The 20,195-nt window shown below is 40.9% G+C and overlaps 1 protein-coding gene across 1 annotated transcript in view; it reads right to left on the bottom strand.

The window, feature by feature from the left end:
- Nucleotides 1-4,288: 4,288 nt before the first annotated feature.
- Nucleotides 4,289-20,195, bottom strand: part of sh2d3ca (SH2 domain containing 3Ca) — a 64,409-nt gene continuing 48,502 nt past the window's right edge. The window contains exons 6-16 of the mRNA XM_080476686.1: nucleotides 16,069-16,218; nucleotides 14,790-15,067; nucleotides 14,559-14,636; nucleotides 13,442-13,569; nucleotides 12,984-13,356; nucleotides 10,970-11,099; nucleotides 10,743-10,858; nucleotides 10,390-10,561; nucleotides 9,161-9,272; nucleotides 8,863-9,069; nucleotides 4,289-6,813 (exon numbers count right to left, since the gene is read on the bottom strand). Coding sequence (XP_080332812.1) covers nucleotides 6,638-6,813; nucleotides 8,863-9,069; nucleotides 9,161-9,272; nucleotides 10,390-10,561; nucleotides 10,743-10,858; nucleotides 10,970-11,099; nucleotides 12,984-13,356; nucleotides 13,442-13,569; nucleotides 14,559-14,636; nucleotides 14,790-15,067; nucleotides 16,069-16,218 — 1,920 coding nt within the window. The 3' untranslated portion in view covers nucleotides 4,289-6,637. The remainder of the gene's footprint in view (nucleotides 6,814-8,862; nucleotides 9,070-9,160; nucleotides 9,273-10,389; nucleotides 10,562-10,742; nucleotides 10,859-10,969; nucleotides 11,100-12,983; nucleotides 13,357-13,441; nucleotides 13,570-14,558; nucleotides 14,637-14,789; nucleotides 15,068-16,068; nucleotides 16,219-20,195) is intronic.

The raw sequence follows: 20,195 nt of genomic DNA, 5'->3' as shown, positions 1-20,195 counted from the left end.
GGAGCACGTAATACGTGAGCTTAATCTGCACTGGCTGCCTGTGTGTCAACGGGCTGACTTCAAAGTCTTATGTCTTGTATATAAAGCTTTGATACTCAAATGTACTTGAAGAATATGGAATATCCAGACCCCTCAGGTCCCCAGGAAGAGGTTTACTCAGTATTGCCAGAGTCAGAAGCCAACGAGGCGAAGCAGCTTTCCATTCATACGCTCCTCACCTGTGAAACAAACTTCCATCTCAGGACGGCTGCCACACTCACTTATTTTAAATCAGGACTTAGGTGCTATTATTTGCTGAGAGGCACAATTGATTTTAAATATTTTATTACTTCTATCTAATATTTATTCTTCATTTCATGCTTTTCTTAATCACATTTTAATGTACTTCATAATCCTAATTGCTCAAGATTGATATTTCTAAATGATATGTTTTAATGTATTTCCTTTATTTCCTAGTAAAGCAATTGCCTTGTGTCTGAATGTGCTATATGAATACATTTGCCTTGCCTTGCCTAAAACAATGACCATTTTGTTGTAGTTTCTGTGTGATCAGCCTGTATGTGATCAATGTAGCCGTTATAAAAATGTAGGGGATCATTTGACTCAACTTGCCTAAAAAAAAAAACTGCTTCTCAGGCTCAGATTTCCAGTCGCATTTCAATAGAAGATATTGTTTTGTAGCGTTACATGGCATGGATAACACCACGAATACCTATGCAATAATGAGAGATAGCAGATTCAAGACTGTTAATCTCTGTAACATAAATGCTTGGTATGGTAAAAACATTACAACTAAATCCATATGCATGACTTCAAGATGGCTTACACCTTGTGGACCAAAATATATAAAAATAAACATAATCGCATCATTTCAATTGATTATATTGGGTGCAACCCAGCTCAAAGATGTAAGACAAAATCCATATTTCAAAATTTTCAAGTAAAGATAAGCGTCCTCACAGTATCGTGTTCTTCAATAAATTCATTCATTTTATGTCTTTTTTTGACAAAGATAATGAGTAAATTAATTCTATCAGAGTTGCTCTCATGAGTCGATGTGAGTAAAATCTTTAATGAGCAATTTTGTAAATGGATCGGTTTTCCTGGCAGACACTCTGAACGTCTGCGAGAGAAGTGTAAAATCACAATAGACATTTTAATAGACATTTCATTTCTGTTTGGTCCTATCCTGTGTTTTCATTACATTGCTCTTAAGGACTTTTCACCATTTTTGTGGTCTGAATAAGATTATTCATTGCGCTTATTTCTGAGCCAAATTCACTGCAATTGCTTCGCCTCCTGATGTTTGGAAAATGCATCACAATGAAAAGTTATAGGTTCAGTTCTGCATATGCATGCCTGCCTGTCTTTGTGCAGTGTCTGTTTATATAAAAGTGCGCAGAGCCATGACATGAGTGTGTGAATGCACATCTGTCCCCCTCCATCCCTCCATCCCTCCATCCCTCCATCCCTCCATCCCTCTCTCTCCCCTCACATACATCCTCAATCATACTGGTGACAGTTCCTGTCCCACTATGCAGGGCCGGGAGGAAGGATGAGGTGGGGGGTGGGAGGGTATACGGACCTGAGGTTTGAATTGCAAATCTGCTGCCTTCTGTTGGCGTCCAAGCCTTAGCGGGCCTTTCCTTGTCTTTATTCATGTGTTAATGAGGAGTCAGTGCAGGGGCAGATAGACGGATCGACCAGGGGCCTGGCGGGTGCGAGGGGAAGTGTGAGGCGTGGGTGCATGCCGAGGCTAGCGGGAAAACTGAGGGTGTTCTGTGACATAGGAGGCTCGCAGTGGAAGTTTTGAAAAATAATGAAGACATGATGAGTCCCCTGCTGGAACTCGGGGTACCTACACGAGTGGAAACAATCATTGGGGGGGGATCAGAGGGAGGCTGGAGATGAGGGTGGGTGGGATTCCTTAGGCTGGCTGTACGTTTCATGGTTATAAAAGGGAGTTAGCCAGGAATGATCACGCCATCACTGCATGTCATGTTATATTTGCTAAGCTTCCCTGAAGTTTGGGTCAAGCTGATCTGAATGGAACAGTTGTATTGTATGCTAAAGGAATTTCATTTCATTTGACTTTGTAGAAAATCGGAGGGATCTTTTAGGCTCCAAGCATGTTGAGAAAGTATTTTTCTGTGGTTTACAGGTCCCAGTAGTATAAGTAAACAATTGTGCACATACGTATGGTATGGAAACTTATTCAAAGTGAGTCATTCATTTGTATTCTAATACCAGTGTTTACACCTTTATAATTACAATAATGCTACTTCACACTAACTATTTGACATTAAGTAAAACTCAATGTCCAATATTTCTTTTTGATAATTCTTGATTAGAGGTGTAGTATTGGTCACGAGTGGAGTTTAAAAGTATCTTTTCATATTGATAATTTTCCTCTATCTTCTGCTAGTAAAACCTAATGCAAAATTCAGTCATCACTCATAGCCTACAAAACATGGAAATCATTTTGGTGGATTAATTAGCCTCACACTATGGTAGCTGTACATCTTTGAATTCTTTCAGAAAAAACAGAACCAAGTTTTTAACCTTTAGCATCCCCCTCACCACCATCGAGCAAACATCAATGTGACGCTGCCCGTCACCAGCCATACAGAACCCAAGGTCACACATGATCAGATGACAATGACCAACACAACGGATTAGCTATGGAAGAACTGGGGGAGAGATTAGGGGTGAATTGATGACGGTTGGTTGGGTGGATGGTTGGCTCACTGGCAGGCAGGCCTCCGAGATCGAGGGTTTGTTGCAGTCAGGAATATAAAGAGCTGAAATTAACATGTAGCATGATACCAAGCAGGGAGAATCCTCTTAGAGATTACATCCATGACATGTTACGCCTGTGGAACTGTATGCAATGAGGAGACAGAGACTGGAGCATGTGAAAATTTTTCTATTGTTGTAGATGAGGAGACATTCTATTCTGTTTGATTCTATTGTGTTCTGCTCTGTTTTTTCCCCTTTCTGCTCAGCAACAAAGAGCTTTTGTAATATGACAAAAGTAGATTCCCCTATTTTTTTCCTTTTCTTGAGGATTTTTTCCCTTTTATTTTTACCTGGAATAAACCTGACCCCCCTCAGGATAACAGCTGCAGGGTTGCATACATTGCTCCCTTCATGGAGGAAGTAAGCAGCAACAGCAGTCTTCCTGCAGCATCTGTGCTGTGGCACACACGCACGCACGCACGCACACACACGCACACACACACGCGCACACGCACACGCACGCGCACACACACACACACACACACACACACACACACACACACACACACACACACACACACACACACACACACACCATCTGTCTTTCCTCCTACCCGCTGCCAACACCATGGGTCTGTCTGCAAAACAATGTGAAGTGTTTCACACAGCACGCATGCTCTGTGCACGCCATGAAGCACTTTCCCTAAACACACCTTTGATGAGCTCAAGGATACGCAACACTAAAACACTATTGATGCAGCTGAAATGTGCAGGATTATGGGAAATCCACCAAATGCAAAAAAAAAAAAAGAAGCAAAGCGTCTGGTTGGAAAAGTAGCATTACAATCACTGATCGAACTTTGACTGGACTGTTGATTGGAGACGGGATAAACCTGCTTATTTATTGTTTGATAGTGAAATGCTGCACCCTAGCGGATATTAGTCAACATTACACTTTTTTAAAAAAAAACTTGTTTTTTATGTGCAAATAATGTTTTTCTTTCGTTTGTTTAATAATTGAAGGATACTCACATCTCCTGCTGAGCAAATCAAAAAAATATATTTTTATTCAAGACTTTAAAAACCACAATTTAATATGTTTTATAAGATTATTAATTTTGACATCTTTTATTTGTTCATGGAAGATGTTCACTGCGTGTCCAGAAAGGCACCTTTAAATTAGAAAAAAGATATATATTTGCATCAACAAATTAAAACTATTTTAGAATCAGAATGTATTCAATGCATAGCTTTTCTGTAAAACAGACTAAGTTTTTCTAAAGTAACTGCTGGTAACGGAGTCTTCAATAAGTCTTTTTTTTTTTTAATGTAACCGCTCTGTTTAATTCTTTTTTGTATGTTGGTACATTCTGGAAGAAATGGTAACATATTTGGAATTGCAAACAGTTCGAAGACGATCAAGTGATCATTCAATAATCAAGTGAATTCCTATTTTCATCTTTAAATCCAATATGAAGCAGTTAATTAAGTTATAATACTCAAAAAATATGGCGACTTTTTTATTCTAGAAAAAACCCCCACTAAAATTCATTGACACAAGCAATCATTTTATTTGAAAAAAAGTGAATTGCTATGTACAGTACGTAAAAAAACACGAGATCAGTCCTAAACCATTTCAAGTCATTCTGCTTTTCAAATTCATCCCATACAGTCCTGTGAAAGTCGGAGTGCTTCTGTACATCATTCAACAGAGGACAAATAAAAACATATTCCTCCATCATCATCATCATCATCATCATCATCAATGAAATCAAACCTAAACCAGTAGGCATCCTCTTGGTCTCAAAACACGCACTTTATTCATTTCTCCACACACACTTTATTCATTTCTTCATGTGTGTAATCTTCAAGTCTTCAATTTTACAATTCAATGATTTTTTTTTTTGCAGATTAAAGCACGCCCCCTGCTGGGCCACAGCATGAAGCGGCACATTACTCCTTGCTCCCTTGTACTTTGACCTTTACAGCTGACACCCTGTCAAGAACAAAAATAGGTTGGAAAAAAATATCAATTTTAATGATTTCCGGCGAGCAACTCTGACAAAGAAAGAACATTATTCAGAACAATTATTTTGATATTTGACACGGCTGTCATTATTGTATGGTTTTTCAAAGCTGGGGCGGACGCGGGTGGGTGCGGAGGGGTCTCTGTGTTCATGCTCCTTCCACTGTCCAAAATGCATTGGAGGTTAAACGGGAACTCTGAAGTTGTTTTTAGTTGTGAACCTGAAAGTGTGTGATTGTCTGTCTCACTGTCTTTGCACGACATTCTATCTCCGTTACGGTTGCAATAAATCCAATAATTTTGTTTTACCGTCCACTGACATCTTTTTATCAGTTTTTTTCCCTCAGAAATATAACTGATGAGCCCCTTCTTAAACTCTCAGGCAACCCCACACTTTGAAAACCACTCGTATCCATCATAAATTTGGGTAAGAAATCAGGATTTAAAAATTTCTACAGTCTCTCGGGTGTCTGCTCCTCAGGGATCTCAGCCCTTTATTGATATGATTGCATATCTCTGACAGATGGCTTCAGCCCTCTCAGGCATGTACACTAGTAATACAGCAGCAGTATTAACACTGACTGGTCAACCAAAATGTAATCCCTTGAAAAAAGTACTCTGGTAATTTTATCTCTATTGCTGGAACATAAAGTGAGAATATACAACCAGAGGACCTTCACTGCCATCTTAAATAATTCTCAAGCTGACAACAAAAAAAAATCGAAATATAAAAAGAATTAAAGATGTCTGCGGCGCATATTTCTTCGGTTAGACAGCGTGCAATTTAAATTAAAATTAAAGCAACATTTTAGTCTGTGTTACATTTACAGCTCCGCGCATCGATCCATTTGAAATATTCCCTCAAATGTTCAACCTGAAAGCAAACCATGTTAAGAAATGCATCTACACAAAGTGAAACACTGCTTTAACTAAATTTCAGAGGATAAATTTCACATTTTGTCTGCCTTTTTCAAGCAACAATTTGTGCAAAGAACACACCAGATCGAATGTATTAATCAAACCGCCACGTCGGGGGGGCACTTGCTTTGTCCTCGTTACATTTTTAACCACTCACAAAGCCCTCACACTGAAGTCAATGCATCACTTCTGCAAATGTTTCATTCCGATACATTTATTAATGCATGCCTGATACATTTTTAATGAGATTCAATGGGACTGTTCGATACATATTTAATGGGATTTTATGAAGGAGGGCTCCCTCGCAATGAGCACTGACAGATCCTCACGAGTTTTAAAGTAGCAATGTCCCTAATGATTTGATATTCTTTGATTCGGGACAAATAAATAGAACTTAAACAGATTTAAAAACAAAAAACAAAACAAGAAACATTGATGATGCACATATATAAAGGAACGTAAACGGACTGACCAACACCCACGCTCACTCGCACAGACTAAACATCTATAGATGAGCTATGTGGGGTTATTGTCATTTTTTTCAGGCTACAGTGTGCGACGGGAGTTAAGTTTCTGTGTTTTACAGGAGCAAAGCCAGACTCTTCGGCTCCACTTGGCTCTCTGGTCTCACTGTACACATGTACTGGAAGGGTTGACCACCCTTCTCTCTCCTATCATTTTTTCCCCACTTAGCTCGTCTCCTCTGCTTTTGCATTTAAATATTTTAGCGGCGAGTGTGGAAGCCCACAGAAGAAACTGGATTCTGAGTCTACAGTGAGTGCAACACGTTTCCCTCCTTGCTGCATGTCCTCTTTTAGCTGCCTCTTCATTCACTCTCACTTCTGCCAGTGTTCAAGCTGGACTCTTGTCCGTCATCCGCAACGATGGAAAACAAGACCATACCACCTCCAGGTGGTAAGTGCAAACCGAAGAGTCCTGTCATCAGGGCGGGTGCTATAGCTCGCTGTGGCGCACGGGGGGCTCGAGCTTGTGTGACAGGGCGGTGAGGACCTTGTCAAACTTCTCGTAACGCTCCGATTGGCTGCCCTCGGAGCCGCGGCTGCCCCACAGCAGACGCATCTGAAACTCCGTCTGGAAGATGTCGTGTATCTCTGCTCGTTCCTGAAATCCTGGAGAGGAGAAGAGGGGAAGTTATTACATTGTGAGGTAGCATTGAGTAGGAAAACACAGAACTCAGCCAGACGCCACTTGACAACTAAGCCGGATTGTTTTGAGGCAGGAAATATTGAGGAGTTTCTAAAAAAAAATATCAAAAAAGTTGCCATGTCAATGTCAAAATGTTTTGGGCTTTAGTGAGTGACATGTCAGTGGAGTTCATTTTGGACTGTATGTATTAGCATTTTGCTGCAGGTAAGTATATAATGTGTATTATTAAAATATTAAGACCCTGAACTGGATCAAGTGATATTAAAAGTTGAATGGATAATAAATGTATATATTTTAATTTGTATTTAAAAAAACAGCTGAAAACCAGTTAAGAAAGAAATGACAAAAAAACAAAGAGGTACTGTCAATAATGCAACTACAGTGAAAACTGCACACCTTCCAAACATATTAGTACACAGTAAAGAAAACATTCTGCTTTCAAACAACTCGCACGATGACACAGAAAAGATGTTTTTCCCGGGTATTTATGACCACTTGAGAAACTGGATTTGTAAGTCATGAGATAATAACTGAGCAGATGAACAGGATGAAGGGGCTTCCAGATGCGATTACTGTGCCACTTGTACTGATCGTTCATGGTCAAATATAATGATTGTGGCTCTGATCACAATAAGCCTGCAGGGAAATCAACCCGTGTTTTACACAAAGCATTTCTCTTCAGTTCTCCATAAAAGGAAATGCAGCTACATAACACTGTTTTTTTTAATGTGCTGCAAGAGAGACTTTCAACATTTGGATTATAACCACATGACAAAAGCGGCCGTTTAGTTTATGGAGCTGCTTCAAAAAAAAAAAAAGAAAAAAAAAAAAAGAAAACTGAGGTCAGTGTGATCGATAGCAGAGTGCAACAAAAAACAGAGACGTGAACTGATAACTATTGACAGACTGTTCAATAAAGCAGTAATGGCCGAGAGCTGAGAACTAGTGGTGAGGTATTAAGGATCAATACAGCCACCCCCGCACCCACACCCACACCCACACCCACACACACACACCCCACACACACACAGGCAACAGATCCTCCAGAAAATTACAACCTTGTGAATGCAATATTTTATGAAAATTTAAGGAAACTGTACAATAGCTACAAAGGTTTAATTGGTTAAATTAATTGAAAAGTTTAATTTCCGAAATCATCCTGTAATTTCTCACTTGGCGGCAGGAAGTTATTTTACAATCTGTGGTGGAACATGAGCACCAACTTTTCAACAGGTTGGTCAGTGATTAAAACTAATTCAAATCAAAAAACATCAAAGTTAACATGATCAGTTAACTATATTACATATTTTTCCCCTGGTTGTCTGAAGCCAATGGCACAATTCACACAGAACTGAACAGTTCGAAAATTTATCTTGTTTGAATCATAAATAGCGAATGTCCGTGACTTTTAGTGTGATGCATGTTGTCGTATATAAATCTCTTTGAGAAAAACACAGCAGTTTTTGATACAACGTTCAACTTTTGAAGGCATTTTTGCTCTCTTGTTTTTTTACACATTTATACACTATTGAACTCCATGCTCTCACGTCAAATGAATGAAAATAAATGAAAACAACTTGAGCATCTGGAGCTGTTATATTACAAGATGTTACATGGCTATTCTATTTTTAAGAGGCAGTAGTTTGTCTTTTAAAAGCAAATCTTTACCAAGCGTTGCAATTTTGGCCAAATATTCACATAAAAAAGTCAAATTCCAGTGAAATAATTGGAACAATTGGCAACAAATTTAAGGTTTTTGCCTGCAATAATCACAAAATAAAGATGTAAGATCGAAGAGGGGCTGATAAAAGCTATCAACATAAGAATGTGAGAAATGTTTCTGAAGATGAAATAATGAAAAGGTTTAATGTGGCACATGAGCATAAACTGAACAAATAATGGCGTTGTCTTTAGAAATGCCCTTTTCTTTAGGTAATAGCCCGTTTTTCATTAGGCAATAGACTATTTTGAAGGGATTTCCGATCATCCTGAAGTAAACATGAACGTCTTACCCTGCAATTTGGTCTCTGTGTTGGTTCTGTAGATCGCCCCATGATGAGCGATGGTACGAGCTGCCTCGAGGTGGTACATGACCACGTCGACTCCCACCTCGGCACTCTCCCAGGGCTCCAGGGTCTCCCCGAGAGCCAAGCCCCTCTCCAACAAAGACAGCACGGGAAGGATGTGGGGGAAAGACGTGTTGGACAGGGCACTTGATTCTGAAAGCAAAAGAAGAATCGGTGTCCAGTATTATTCAGAAAATGATTTCCCAGCGCACACAGATCTGTGTGACACCAGTGAGCGTCTCACCTTTACCGTCGTTCATATTTTTCATGAAGGGTTTGAGCTTCTTTTCGTACAAAATGGCACCTTCTGTGTGTCTCTGGCGTAAAGTAACCCACGTCTGCTCAAGGCGGGAAATCTGCAAAGACAAACATGCGCACAAAATGTTGTCACACATCCGCTCAAAATGCTTCACTCAATTAGTCACTGTTCCTCAAAGCTTTAGCAGTTTGCAGTCGGCTGTTGCCAAGAACTTCAGCACTTGTCATATTTCTGCTTTTTGTTCTTTTTAATGTCTGAATCGGCTGCAGCTTCATCTTTCTTCAGCTTTGGTCGATTTTTCTACAACATTTTGATCATGAGGGGAAATCTCTTTTCAATCAGAATTCATTTATACGTCACTGGCTCACAATCCTCAGCGAGACACAGCAGTATCGAAGATGGATGGATGTCATAAGCTTTGTGGATTCTCCATCCTGTAAACAGTGCGTTCTCCACTCAGTCCTCTCTCTCTCTCTCTCTCTCTCTCTCTCTCTCTCTCTCTCTGAACTCTGGTTCACCTGAATATATTTCAGCTTTAATCTTTGGATTGTGCTGAAATCGGTTTACACTTAGTGTTAGAAAAAAAACCACACAAACAGATCTGGAGACTTTTCTATAATGAACAAGTTATTCATCTTAGTTGTTCAGCCTCCAGAGTGATCCCGGCATTATCAAAAATCTTATGTCTTATCAGCAGTGCCTGAGGGTCCAATTGGAAAAAACTTAACAAAATACAATTAATGCGGCTCAGAAGCTTATGAAGACTTTTCGTTTCTTTGTGATAAACTTCGGTCGACACATAAGTGAAATTTTTAATGAAGCCTCGACTTCATCGTTAGAATTTCCTGGATTTTATTTGCCTTTTACAAATATCATCATCATGTACATCATGTAGATGTCTTAAGATTTGGACATTTTCATATGGAAACGTAGAAACACGCCACAATTCGCTTTGTTGTGTTTGTATTAGTGGTCAACATACTGACAGGAAGTGTTTAGGTGCTTCACTTCTTTTCAAAATTGTTCATTGTTGTATTTTCCTGTATTATTGTGAAGGATTTGAATTACTACCTTCAATCAATGTTAAGTTTGTATTTGGTGCGCTACGCTATAGAAATACAACATTTATGATGACTGATTTAAAAAAGAAACAATGAATACTAAACCAGAAAATGGAAACCCCTGCTAATAATGAGTTCTTTTGTCAGTCTTACCTGAGGAAGATCCAGAGCTCTCATCACAGCGGCAAAACCAAACATGTTGCCCATGTTGCTTTTGAGCTCTGCTGCCAACTGGATGGTCTTATGGAGCAATGCGGCCCTCTCCTCTGTGCTCCCAGTGCAGCCGAGGAGATCCACGGCCATCATGGTGGACATGGTGTAAAATCTGAGGGCAAAAGCAGCGGTGGCGTTCGCATAAAGGCTCCAAATAAATTGTATCGCTGCGCAAAGGATCTGTGTCGAGTCACAGCCTGACCAGGAATAAATGTACATCATAGGAAAGATAATGACACATGTCATAAAGAATGAATGAAAGTTGATTAAAGCACAAAAGCAGACTGTCGTACCTCTCGAGTAGGTCGAGTCTCAGCTGATGTCCATGCGGCAGTGTCAGTAACTCCAGCCCTGAGGACACTCCCATCATCCTTTGCACTTCTGTGGTCACACCAAATATTCTGGCAACCTTTCCCAAGAGCAGAGAGAAATATGATCAGTTGAATGTATCACAACAGTATTAGTATTGTCTTTCAGTTTTTTTATGTACGGGTATGCATGGGTGCATGTGGGTGCGTACCATGCAGTCTGCCATGGTGATGTGTTTAGCCGCAGTCCGTGCGTCCACCTCGGCCAGCAGCTCTTTGACTCTCTTCAGCACAGACATCTCCAAAGGCTTATTCTCAGCTGGCATAAGGCAAGACTCGTACCTGCACAAGGAAGATTAAAGCACATTAGGCGATGGCAGCTGAGCCGAAACCGGACATGAGCACTGGCAAGGACCACTGGGGCCGGGATTTTCAAGTAAAATGAAAAACAAAGTCCAAACTGGAAAATACTGGCAGCTTTACACTGCGATGGTATTGTGATGTAGGCAACCATAACTATCACACCTGAAAGGACATTGTTAAATGTAATTACATTTCAAAACAACATTTAAACCATAAACCTCTTCAGAAATAGCCACACAGACATTTTCAAGTCTGTAATATTCACCAATAAATTAAAGAAGTGGCCTGCCACCAACTTTGAAGTCTGATGTCCGAACCATTGATCTTTATCTATGTAAGTTTCACAATTCATAGTTTAAAAAACCTGGACTTTTGCTTAATTCAACATAACTCAATCAATTCACCATGGTGGTTGTCATTGTATTTGAACATTTCTTATGTTAACATAGATTACAAATCTGAAAGGCTCGTACAAAGGCACAAATGTAGATTAAATAAGATGCACAGTTTGTGTATCTCGATGGACAATGTGCCTCGTGTTGAGTTTAGTCGTTAAAACCAAACAAAGCCATAAATAAATGAGCCACTGCTTTTATTTTGTGTGGACAAAACAAATCCATTCATTAAGTTGTTTCTAAAACATCACACACTGTATTTCTGCTGCGCTATTCCCGATCAGCGAACTGTGGCCACCAGTGCCCCCGCAGATAACATCGTCCATGCCGGAATATCAGCCTGGCTGGATTTGCACTGCCACAACAGCAGCTGCTAAACAGGATGAGATGTGCCAGTCATTGCTGCCTGAAGCATCACTGGCTTTTTTTTCTCTTCTTTTTCCCAGCCTTAACTGCCAATTTCCCCAGCAGAGCCCGCAGCGATTCAGCAATAATCCCTCTGCACCAGAATTTCACAAAAAAGGCGCCGATGTCCAAAGGTGCCGCCTGCGCTATCGCTGCTTCCAGCTCCGTGTGCCTGACCATTTCCCCCTTTTTACAAGCCTCATCTGCTGCGTCCTCCCTCGGCACCGTAAGCCCAATAAAATACAGTATCTGCTCTGTGTCTCTGACCACAGCACAAAGTCTGCCCCCGGGCCATTTCCCACAGGATTATCAGTTGTTTACTCAGGTCTTTTTTTCTCCCCCGGCCCCTGTTCACTCACAGCTGTACTGCAGTGCCTGTCAAAACTACCCCACTCACATATATTTTTGCTCTCTGTGACGAAATATCAGCAGGTGAACTGACTTTCGAACAAAATATGTCTTTGTGAAGAAAATGATGGGTAACGGCTGGGAAAATAGCAACGTGGAAGTTGCTGATTTAACCGGCTCCCTGCAGATGCTAGATATTTCCCGTTTCACATGACTTTTTCCCCCTTTTTCCTCAATCACAAAATGTGCATTTTCTTCATCATGCCAATTTCATTTCTCTGAAAAAAAGAAAGTCTGAAACATCTGTTCAGCAATCATCTCTTTTCACTCCTGAAAATCTTAATTTATCTGGTAAAACTTTGCCTTCAAATTGTGTTTCTTAAGATGTCATTTGTCAATTTCAATGCTTGAACACGCCACTTAGTTACCTTTAGTAAACCACATCTGAAAGCTCTGATTTAAATCTGTTGACTACTTTGTATCCTGGATAACTGAAGTTGCACAATGAAGTACTTTTTGCACTTAAATGTGATGTTTGATTCTATATAAACCGCATTTATTAACTTGTTTTCTTAATTTTTTCATGTGAAGTTGTACTTTTTGTTGATTGAAGGGAAGAAACCCCAAATGATATAGATCTTTAGATATAAAAGAAAGACTAAACATCCTTTGGAAGCACAGTCAAGTCACGTCTGGAATCCTATGTGTCTCTTACCTGGATGGCCTGAAGGAAGAAGCGGTCTCCACCTGTGGAGCGCTGAACATCCCCTCCCCTTCTTCTCTCGCTCCATCCTCCCGTCCTTCCTCCACTCGCAGTCGCTCCACGTAGCCCTTGGTGGGGGGCTTGGGGGGTCCGGCGGGACAAGGTCTGAGGTCGCAGTAGCTCCCCGCAGTTTCGGACGAGTGCGCCTGGTAGCTTTGATGGTGGGCGGGCGATGAGTGCGCGGAGTGGGAGCTGTGTGCGGGATGCTCTGCGGGGTTGCTGCCGGCTGAGGGGCTGAGCTGAGGATCGCTGGAGCGACGCATCACCGGAGAGGGGGGAACGACAGCCAAGACCCGTCCACCTGAGTGGGCTCTCTGTCTGGTGACTGAGGAAAGAAAATGAAGCCTGAAAATCTCTGAAGGAATCGAGAGAATTTTTTTACTTCATGTGTGTGAGCATCGGGTACTTACTCGCACAATATGCAGGAGACATTCGCGCTTCCCCGACGGGTGACAGCGGGCAGCGGTACTCCTGAATCTGGTCCATGCTCATCGCACAGTTTCGCATTGCATCCTTATGGTGGTGGATGGTCGATGGGCTGCAAATAAAATATTTAAACAATGTTACAAATCATTTTTGGTTTAGTTTTCAAGTTGCTGGGAAGGAATAACCTCAAAAAGGAGTGAAGTTTAGGGTGTCAAACTGATGAAAGGAAAGGCGTGATCAGGGATGTAACTGTTGATTACTTCAGGGTGAGAGGAGGAGGACAAATTCAAATTGGTGCGACTGTCAGAATAAACACATATTTACATTTCGGGCATTTCTAATCTAAAACCACATGTGGGACTTCAAAGCAGGAGCAGGAACATGCCACACAGTGTGATCTCTGAGAAAACCACTGTGATGATAAAAACTTTAAAATTCAATTTTGATCAATAGATAAAGCATGGAGATGTTTTTTCTCTCCCTGTGATAGATTTTGGGTCACATTAACCCATAATGAGCCACGGTGACACAGCAGTCACACATACATTAAATACAAAAGAAAAAAAAAATTATTTCAAGCATGACTTTCACCCATAAAGTGTTGCATCTTTTCAGATGTTTGGTACTTTCAACTCTGAATATCTTAGGATTTACATCATTATGAAGAGTAATCATCTTTTCAGAATTATTTTTGACATTTCATTTCTTTCAAGACAGGTTAAAACAAACACATTCTTCTATATTATGACCCAATTTCAGCAATTGTGCCAAAATACTGTTCGGCACATCTATGACGGCCTGTATGGGAAGTTAAAACCACGAATACATGACATATTGTTCTGCTCCCACTTTGTAGGTCCACCTTCAAGTTTCAAGCAGCCTCATCCGGTTTGAAACTTGAGTGATCCGGTGCAGAAGCAGCCAAGTGCGACTTCACTCTGTGGAGGTGGTGCTCATTACAAGGGGGAGGCAGTGTGATGGTGTCTGTGAATTCAGGAAACTGTAATAATAAGGAGGCCAGATGCACGTGTTCGGGGATTAGCACTGGTGGAAAGCACGCACGCGCACGCACACACACACACACAGACACACACACACAACCTGCAGTTGTGAACAGGGTCCGGCTCTGGTTCTGGCGCTGCCACTGGGGTCTCAACTGGACTGGGACTGTCTGAGTCACTGATCATACATATGACATAAAGCAACAATGAAACCATGACATTTTAAGTGAAGACTGCAAAAGAAAAGTCTGATTAATTTAATGTTGGCTCCTGGTCCTTAAAGTATCAGGGTAGAACTGCAGCCTCAGTAGGAAATGCACTGGGCTCTCACCTGTGAGGTATCATTTTTTCGGTTGTCAGCCCATCTGTCATGGTGACACTGCGTCTCTTGATGTACGCCCCCCTCTGACTGGACGGCGAGTAGGCGGAGCCTTGCTTGCTGTTGGCGAGGGCGAAGGTGGCCTCCAGGTAGCGCAGTGGGAGAGTCCTGCTGACCGGACAGTAGATGTGGACGGTGCTGGATTGGGAGACCGGTTTGCGCTGGCCAACGTAAAACCGCACAAGCTCCTGGACCGAGTCGAAACTGTCCGACTCCAACATGTACTGCACCTGTAGTGAACGTTACAACAGATTTAAAGGATCTGGGGGTTTCTTTGTCACAAAGTGATCACATTAAACACACAAAATGCTTCTTTTGATTGTAACGTTCTGAGTCAACTGATCTAATGACTGCTGGATGCACATAAGAAACCGTAAAGAAGGACAGGAATTAGAGATGACAGAGTAACAGAGACACAGCTGGCCAACCAGGCACACCTGCACCAAATTAGCCTCCATGTAATTACCCCATTCATTAGGGGCAACAAGAATAAATAGGCCTTTTTCAAACGGATGGATGCATGTTCGCTTGCAAACACACATGAAGACTAAACTCACATTCCATAATGACTCAGACTTGATTTGCAGAACAGTTCTGACAGAGGAATGTGATTGGATGACAGTCACTGTGTGTGTGCGCTGGTATTCAGTACGGCAGCACTGGGACAATTCACAATTGTATCACTCCACCTCACAGCTGTTTCTAATGTTTTCAGTGACATCAATAATAGCTAAATCATTAGTGCAACCCTGTTGACATTTGTTATTTTTCCCCTTTGGTAGCAAATTAGTTTGTAATGGGCAAAATATATGGACATAATACAAAGGACGGAACTGGTGGTGATGTACAGTCAAGGTGAGACGTCTGCTGTTTAGAAATGACACTATTCGTGATAGTGGGTACAAACCAGAAATGGCAAATTTATATAACTCTTTTATAAAAGGCAATATGACACTCAAGGTCAGGCGATTGCACTGAACATTAGTAGGGTTCATATTGTCTCCCTGCAACTGAATCAGAGGTGCTGACATTCAATATCAGTCTCTTTCTGGTAAATATTACCCCAAACACATGTTTGAAGGAAACCAAAATACCCACAGAAAACCCACACACGCATAGGGAGAACATGAAATCTCCTCATAGAAAGTTACCGCAGTCTCAAACCAGAAGGTATATAAACAGTTTCAGATATTAGTATGTGGAAGATATCTAAGTAAAGATGAATATGTACCTTCGTCTCATTGGACTTGACCAAGACTTTGCTGATCTTGAAGTGCAGTGACTCATTATCCCATCGGCAGGTCAGGACGTAGTCACCGACACTGGTCAGAGAGTCCCGCACCAGGAAGTCACCATTACGCACAACCAGAGTCTCTGACACCTGCATGGAGGAATAGAGAACGTTAAACAGTTAGAAGACGAGAGCACTGGAAGCAAACTTGGCTCACTGAGCTCCAGCCTGTGTGTGAACATTTTGTTTCTGACACTCCTCACCGTTAAATAATTGAATTTGGAGAACAGTGATTATTCATGACGATGCCTTAGGACAGCTGCTGAACAAATAGGACCATCTCTCTCACTGCCAAAACCGTCTCGTTTACGCACAATTTGAATTGGCGATGACCGATAAAAAGGCCAAGGGACTGCAATGATTTTCCAAAGATGTATTTTATACATCTTCAGCACCATCATAATAATGAAACTTATTTATCATGTATTGACAAAACAAGCAATCTTAAAAAGCAATTTCCCATTCATGGTCAGAGTAACCGCTTCAGGCTGTACGTCTTGCTGATACCAAACACTGCAGATGTGTCTCGGGTTTCTGTGAGAGGATGTCGCAAATATTGATCTAAGAACCATACTGTGAAGGAGACATACTTCACACTGTGCAACATGGCCTTTAAAAAACGCATAATGTTTGTGTTGTCTGGAGGTTGAAGGTGATTGTGTCGAGATTTAAATGTATTCAACGCAGAACACAGGGCATGCAATATGCAACGCAACGCAGCAGAGGTAAATGGAGGCCAGCAGGAGGCAGTAAACACACAGATCAGAGGCTCGCGCCACACACAGCATCTTCTTATCATTTCTGCTGGTGGAGAACATTTTGTCGAGGTGAGCAGCTTGTTTATCTGATCTCATTCTTGTCCACAATTCAAGAATGTAGCAGAGAATGTAGCAGATTTTACAGTCACACTACACTCGTGTAATGTGCAGGACTCTGGTTTCCTGTCTGATCATTTCAGCCCAGTTTAACATTTTGCAGCTCCAGCCAGGATCACAGGAAGAGAGAACATCAGCAACTTGTGAATCTCTGGATTGATTTTACATTTGTATTTTTTTTTACCTTTACTTCTTTCACACGAGCTTGCATGAAAATGTAGGACCTACATCCCATTTGCACAGACTCTTGTGGTTTTGCTGGGCCAGCATGCAAGACCAAACCTGACAGCGAGACACCTGCAAGGTGTGCATCAGTTTACGTGACCGAGGACAGCTGAAAATGATGAAAACTTTTTAACAGGAACTTGGTATATGAATCTCAACTGTAAAACAGAAATCTATGGTGCCTTGTTTCTTGCTATACTCCCACAGAGAGTCAGAGGTTTTCACTAAATTGATAATTTTTTTACTGGTCACTGCATGTTTCTTTTCATATCTTTGCATATCCATCCATTTGAACATTTCTCATGCCTGGCGGTGTGATGGGACACATCAAGTGAGCAGCAGATGAATTGGCGAGAGAGAAATTCTTAAAAAAATTGTTTTACTTGTGCACACAGCTGATTGACGTCTACAATAACGAAGAGACAAGCTGCACCTCACAGAGAGACACAAACATGCAAACTCCATACAGGAAGTTCTCAAGCCTGGAATTTAACTGGATATAATGTTGTGAAGTGAAAGAGCCATGACTCCATTATACAACCTCCATTTATCATATCTTAGTATTGTGTCTCCCAGCTGTACTGCACTTTGAACTGACTGCTCTCATTTGCATAATAAACAGAGCATGTATATATTTTATTTTATTTTTTTACAGTTATAAAAATATATGGAAGATCACCAAACAGAGTCTGGAATTTTACAAGAATTCATCAAACAGAAAAAAACTAATTAACAGGAATGAATATTCAAGTCCAGGAAGGCTGATGTACAGTATTCGCTCAACGGGTTTTTGTTTGTGTGATCTAGTTATTAAGTACTGTTTTGGTAACCAGGGGGCCCGGGGTTCCCCCAGGTTTATGCTGGGGCAAATCCATGAATACATGAATAGATTATGTAAATGCAAAGGGGAAAGACTCACAGATGGCTGATTTGAATCTGTGTTGGTGTGTGCGTGTTTGAAAGAGAGACAGAGGTTGATCAAGTGACAGAGGGCGTGCATCTACGAGCCAGTTGCAGCCACATGTGCGTGCAGCGTGTGTCCGCTGTCTGTCGCCGTGTGTCTGTTTATCTGAATCTTAGTCACCAGCTGTGAAATTCAATTGCTTACATCAGCAACACACGCAGCTGTCTGTTTGGCAGAGTTTCCCCTCCTTCTGAATGCTAAAGCAATTTCTACTGAGCTGTGACAGATGATGGGATTCATTAATCAGTGTCATTCTGTGTGTAAAGCATTTAAACTGTGCTTTCCAAGCCAGAATTTGTCAGAGTAATCGCTCAACTAATACCCCGTCTTGACAACCATGTCAACCCACACAAAAACATTAGTACGTTTATATATTTCACTTATTGATTTCTCGGGTTTTAACATGTAGTATGACGCGTGCATGTTGGAAATTTAAACCACAGAAGCTATTCAAAATACTTTCCTACATTTTATCGTTTCAGAGACCAAAGGCTGAGACGGAAAGTCTCATTTTGAGTTTTTGTGACTTTCTTAATGACTAACTTATTTAAAGTGACCGTTTTCATGCTGATGTGTGTTGACTGATGCTGTAGTTACTTTGAGGTCAAATGCACTGATAAAGGAGGTGTGGCATACAGTTTTAATATAGTTTGTGACGATCAGAGCTGTGAAAACACAATTCTGTCAATCGCTCAACCAAATATAAGAACCAGAAAGGTGTCTTGCCTACGGACTCTCCAACACATGTACAGATCACACCATGGGATTGAAAGAGGAGCCTCTGTAGCAATTGAGGCAAAGGCAACCCACACTTCTTCCAATACCCACACAGTAACGCAGTATTCAACTACTTGTACAAGATTACCAATTCCCATGCAGGATGTGGTCCTTGGCATCCACTCGCTCTACTTATGCAAAACAACTGCTATAATGTCACAAGTGGAAAATAATCAGAATGAAGGTTTTGCATAACAATAAGTGTTAATCTCCCCAAAATGTGCAAACTGTGGGTTGTAATTTTACAAAACAATCAGAATAACTGACATGTGTAATATCGAATGAGGATGGTAAGTATGTATTTAACAACAACACAATAATGTATTAATTAACTCAAGAAGAATAAAATATTTTTTATGAAATATACCACTTTACACAAAAAAAAGCATTTAAGAAATTGCACTCAACTCGCAGACCCCAAAATAGAAGGTGCGCAGTTATAACACCGCTTTTATCTGTGCGTGCGCCTGATGTTAGCCGAGGCACGCCACTGTAAAGGCACAAATATAAAATATTCATACTGTGAAACGGGCAGTTTTCCATCTTGTTGATAATGTGCTGTTGTGTTTCCTAGCACAATATTGTAAAAATGTATAATGTGTGGGGCTTACGAAGCCAAGCGTAGCTAAAGGAGGGCCCAGCTAATCTGTCAATGTTTGCCACAAAGTGGATAAAAAACAGGCTTTTACCTCCATGGGAGGAGATTTTTCCGGTGCTGAATGCATGAGATGAGAAAGACTCCTCTGATTGTCCCTGCTGTTTTATTATCATTTAGTGTTGTCTGAGCAGCATATTAAGCACTGTTGCTCCATCTGCATGTTTACACAGGACCTTCAGTTAGCTCACCCATGCTTTGAAAGTGCTTCGAGCCCAGAGCACGGTGAGTATGAAAAACAAATAAATAAAAAAAAATCCCAGTATGCCTCAGAGAATGTCTCAAATGTTGGTTTGATGTTAGTTTGGTCTAAATTTAAAACTTTTAAACAACTTTGACTCAAAACAACTATTTAGTTTATTTTTTTACTTTAACCCTTTTATATTCCTATCCTGCATTTGCTGACAGGATCTGGCAAGCATACTTGTCACAACCACAACCTATAGACTGTTTAAGATATCTAGAAGTTTCCAAAATAGTTAGATAGGAGAGAAACACAACCCCTTGGCCTTGTATAAGGCGTGACAGTAGCCACGTGGACCTCAGCAGAACAGCTGTCCAATCACCCATT

Source organism: Lipophrys pholis, assembly GCF_963383615.2.
Source record: "Lipophrys pholis genome assembly, chromosome: 12".
NCBI classification, from domain to species: Eukaryota; Metazoa; Chordata; class Actinopteri; order Blenniiformes; family Blenniidae; genus Lipophrys; species Lipophrys pholis.
The sequence above is the reverse complement of the archived record's forward strand: the minus strand, read 5'-3'. Positions and strand labels throughout refer to the sequence as shown.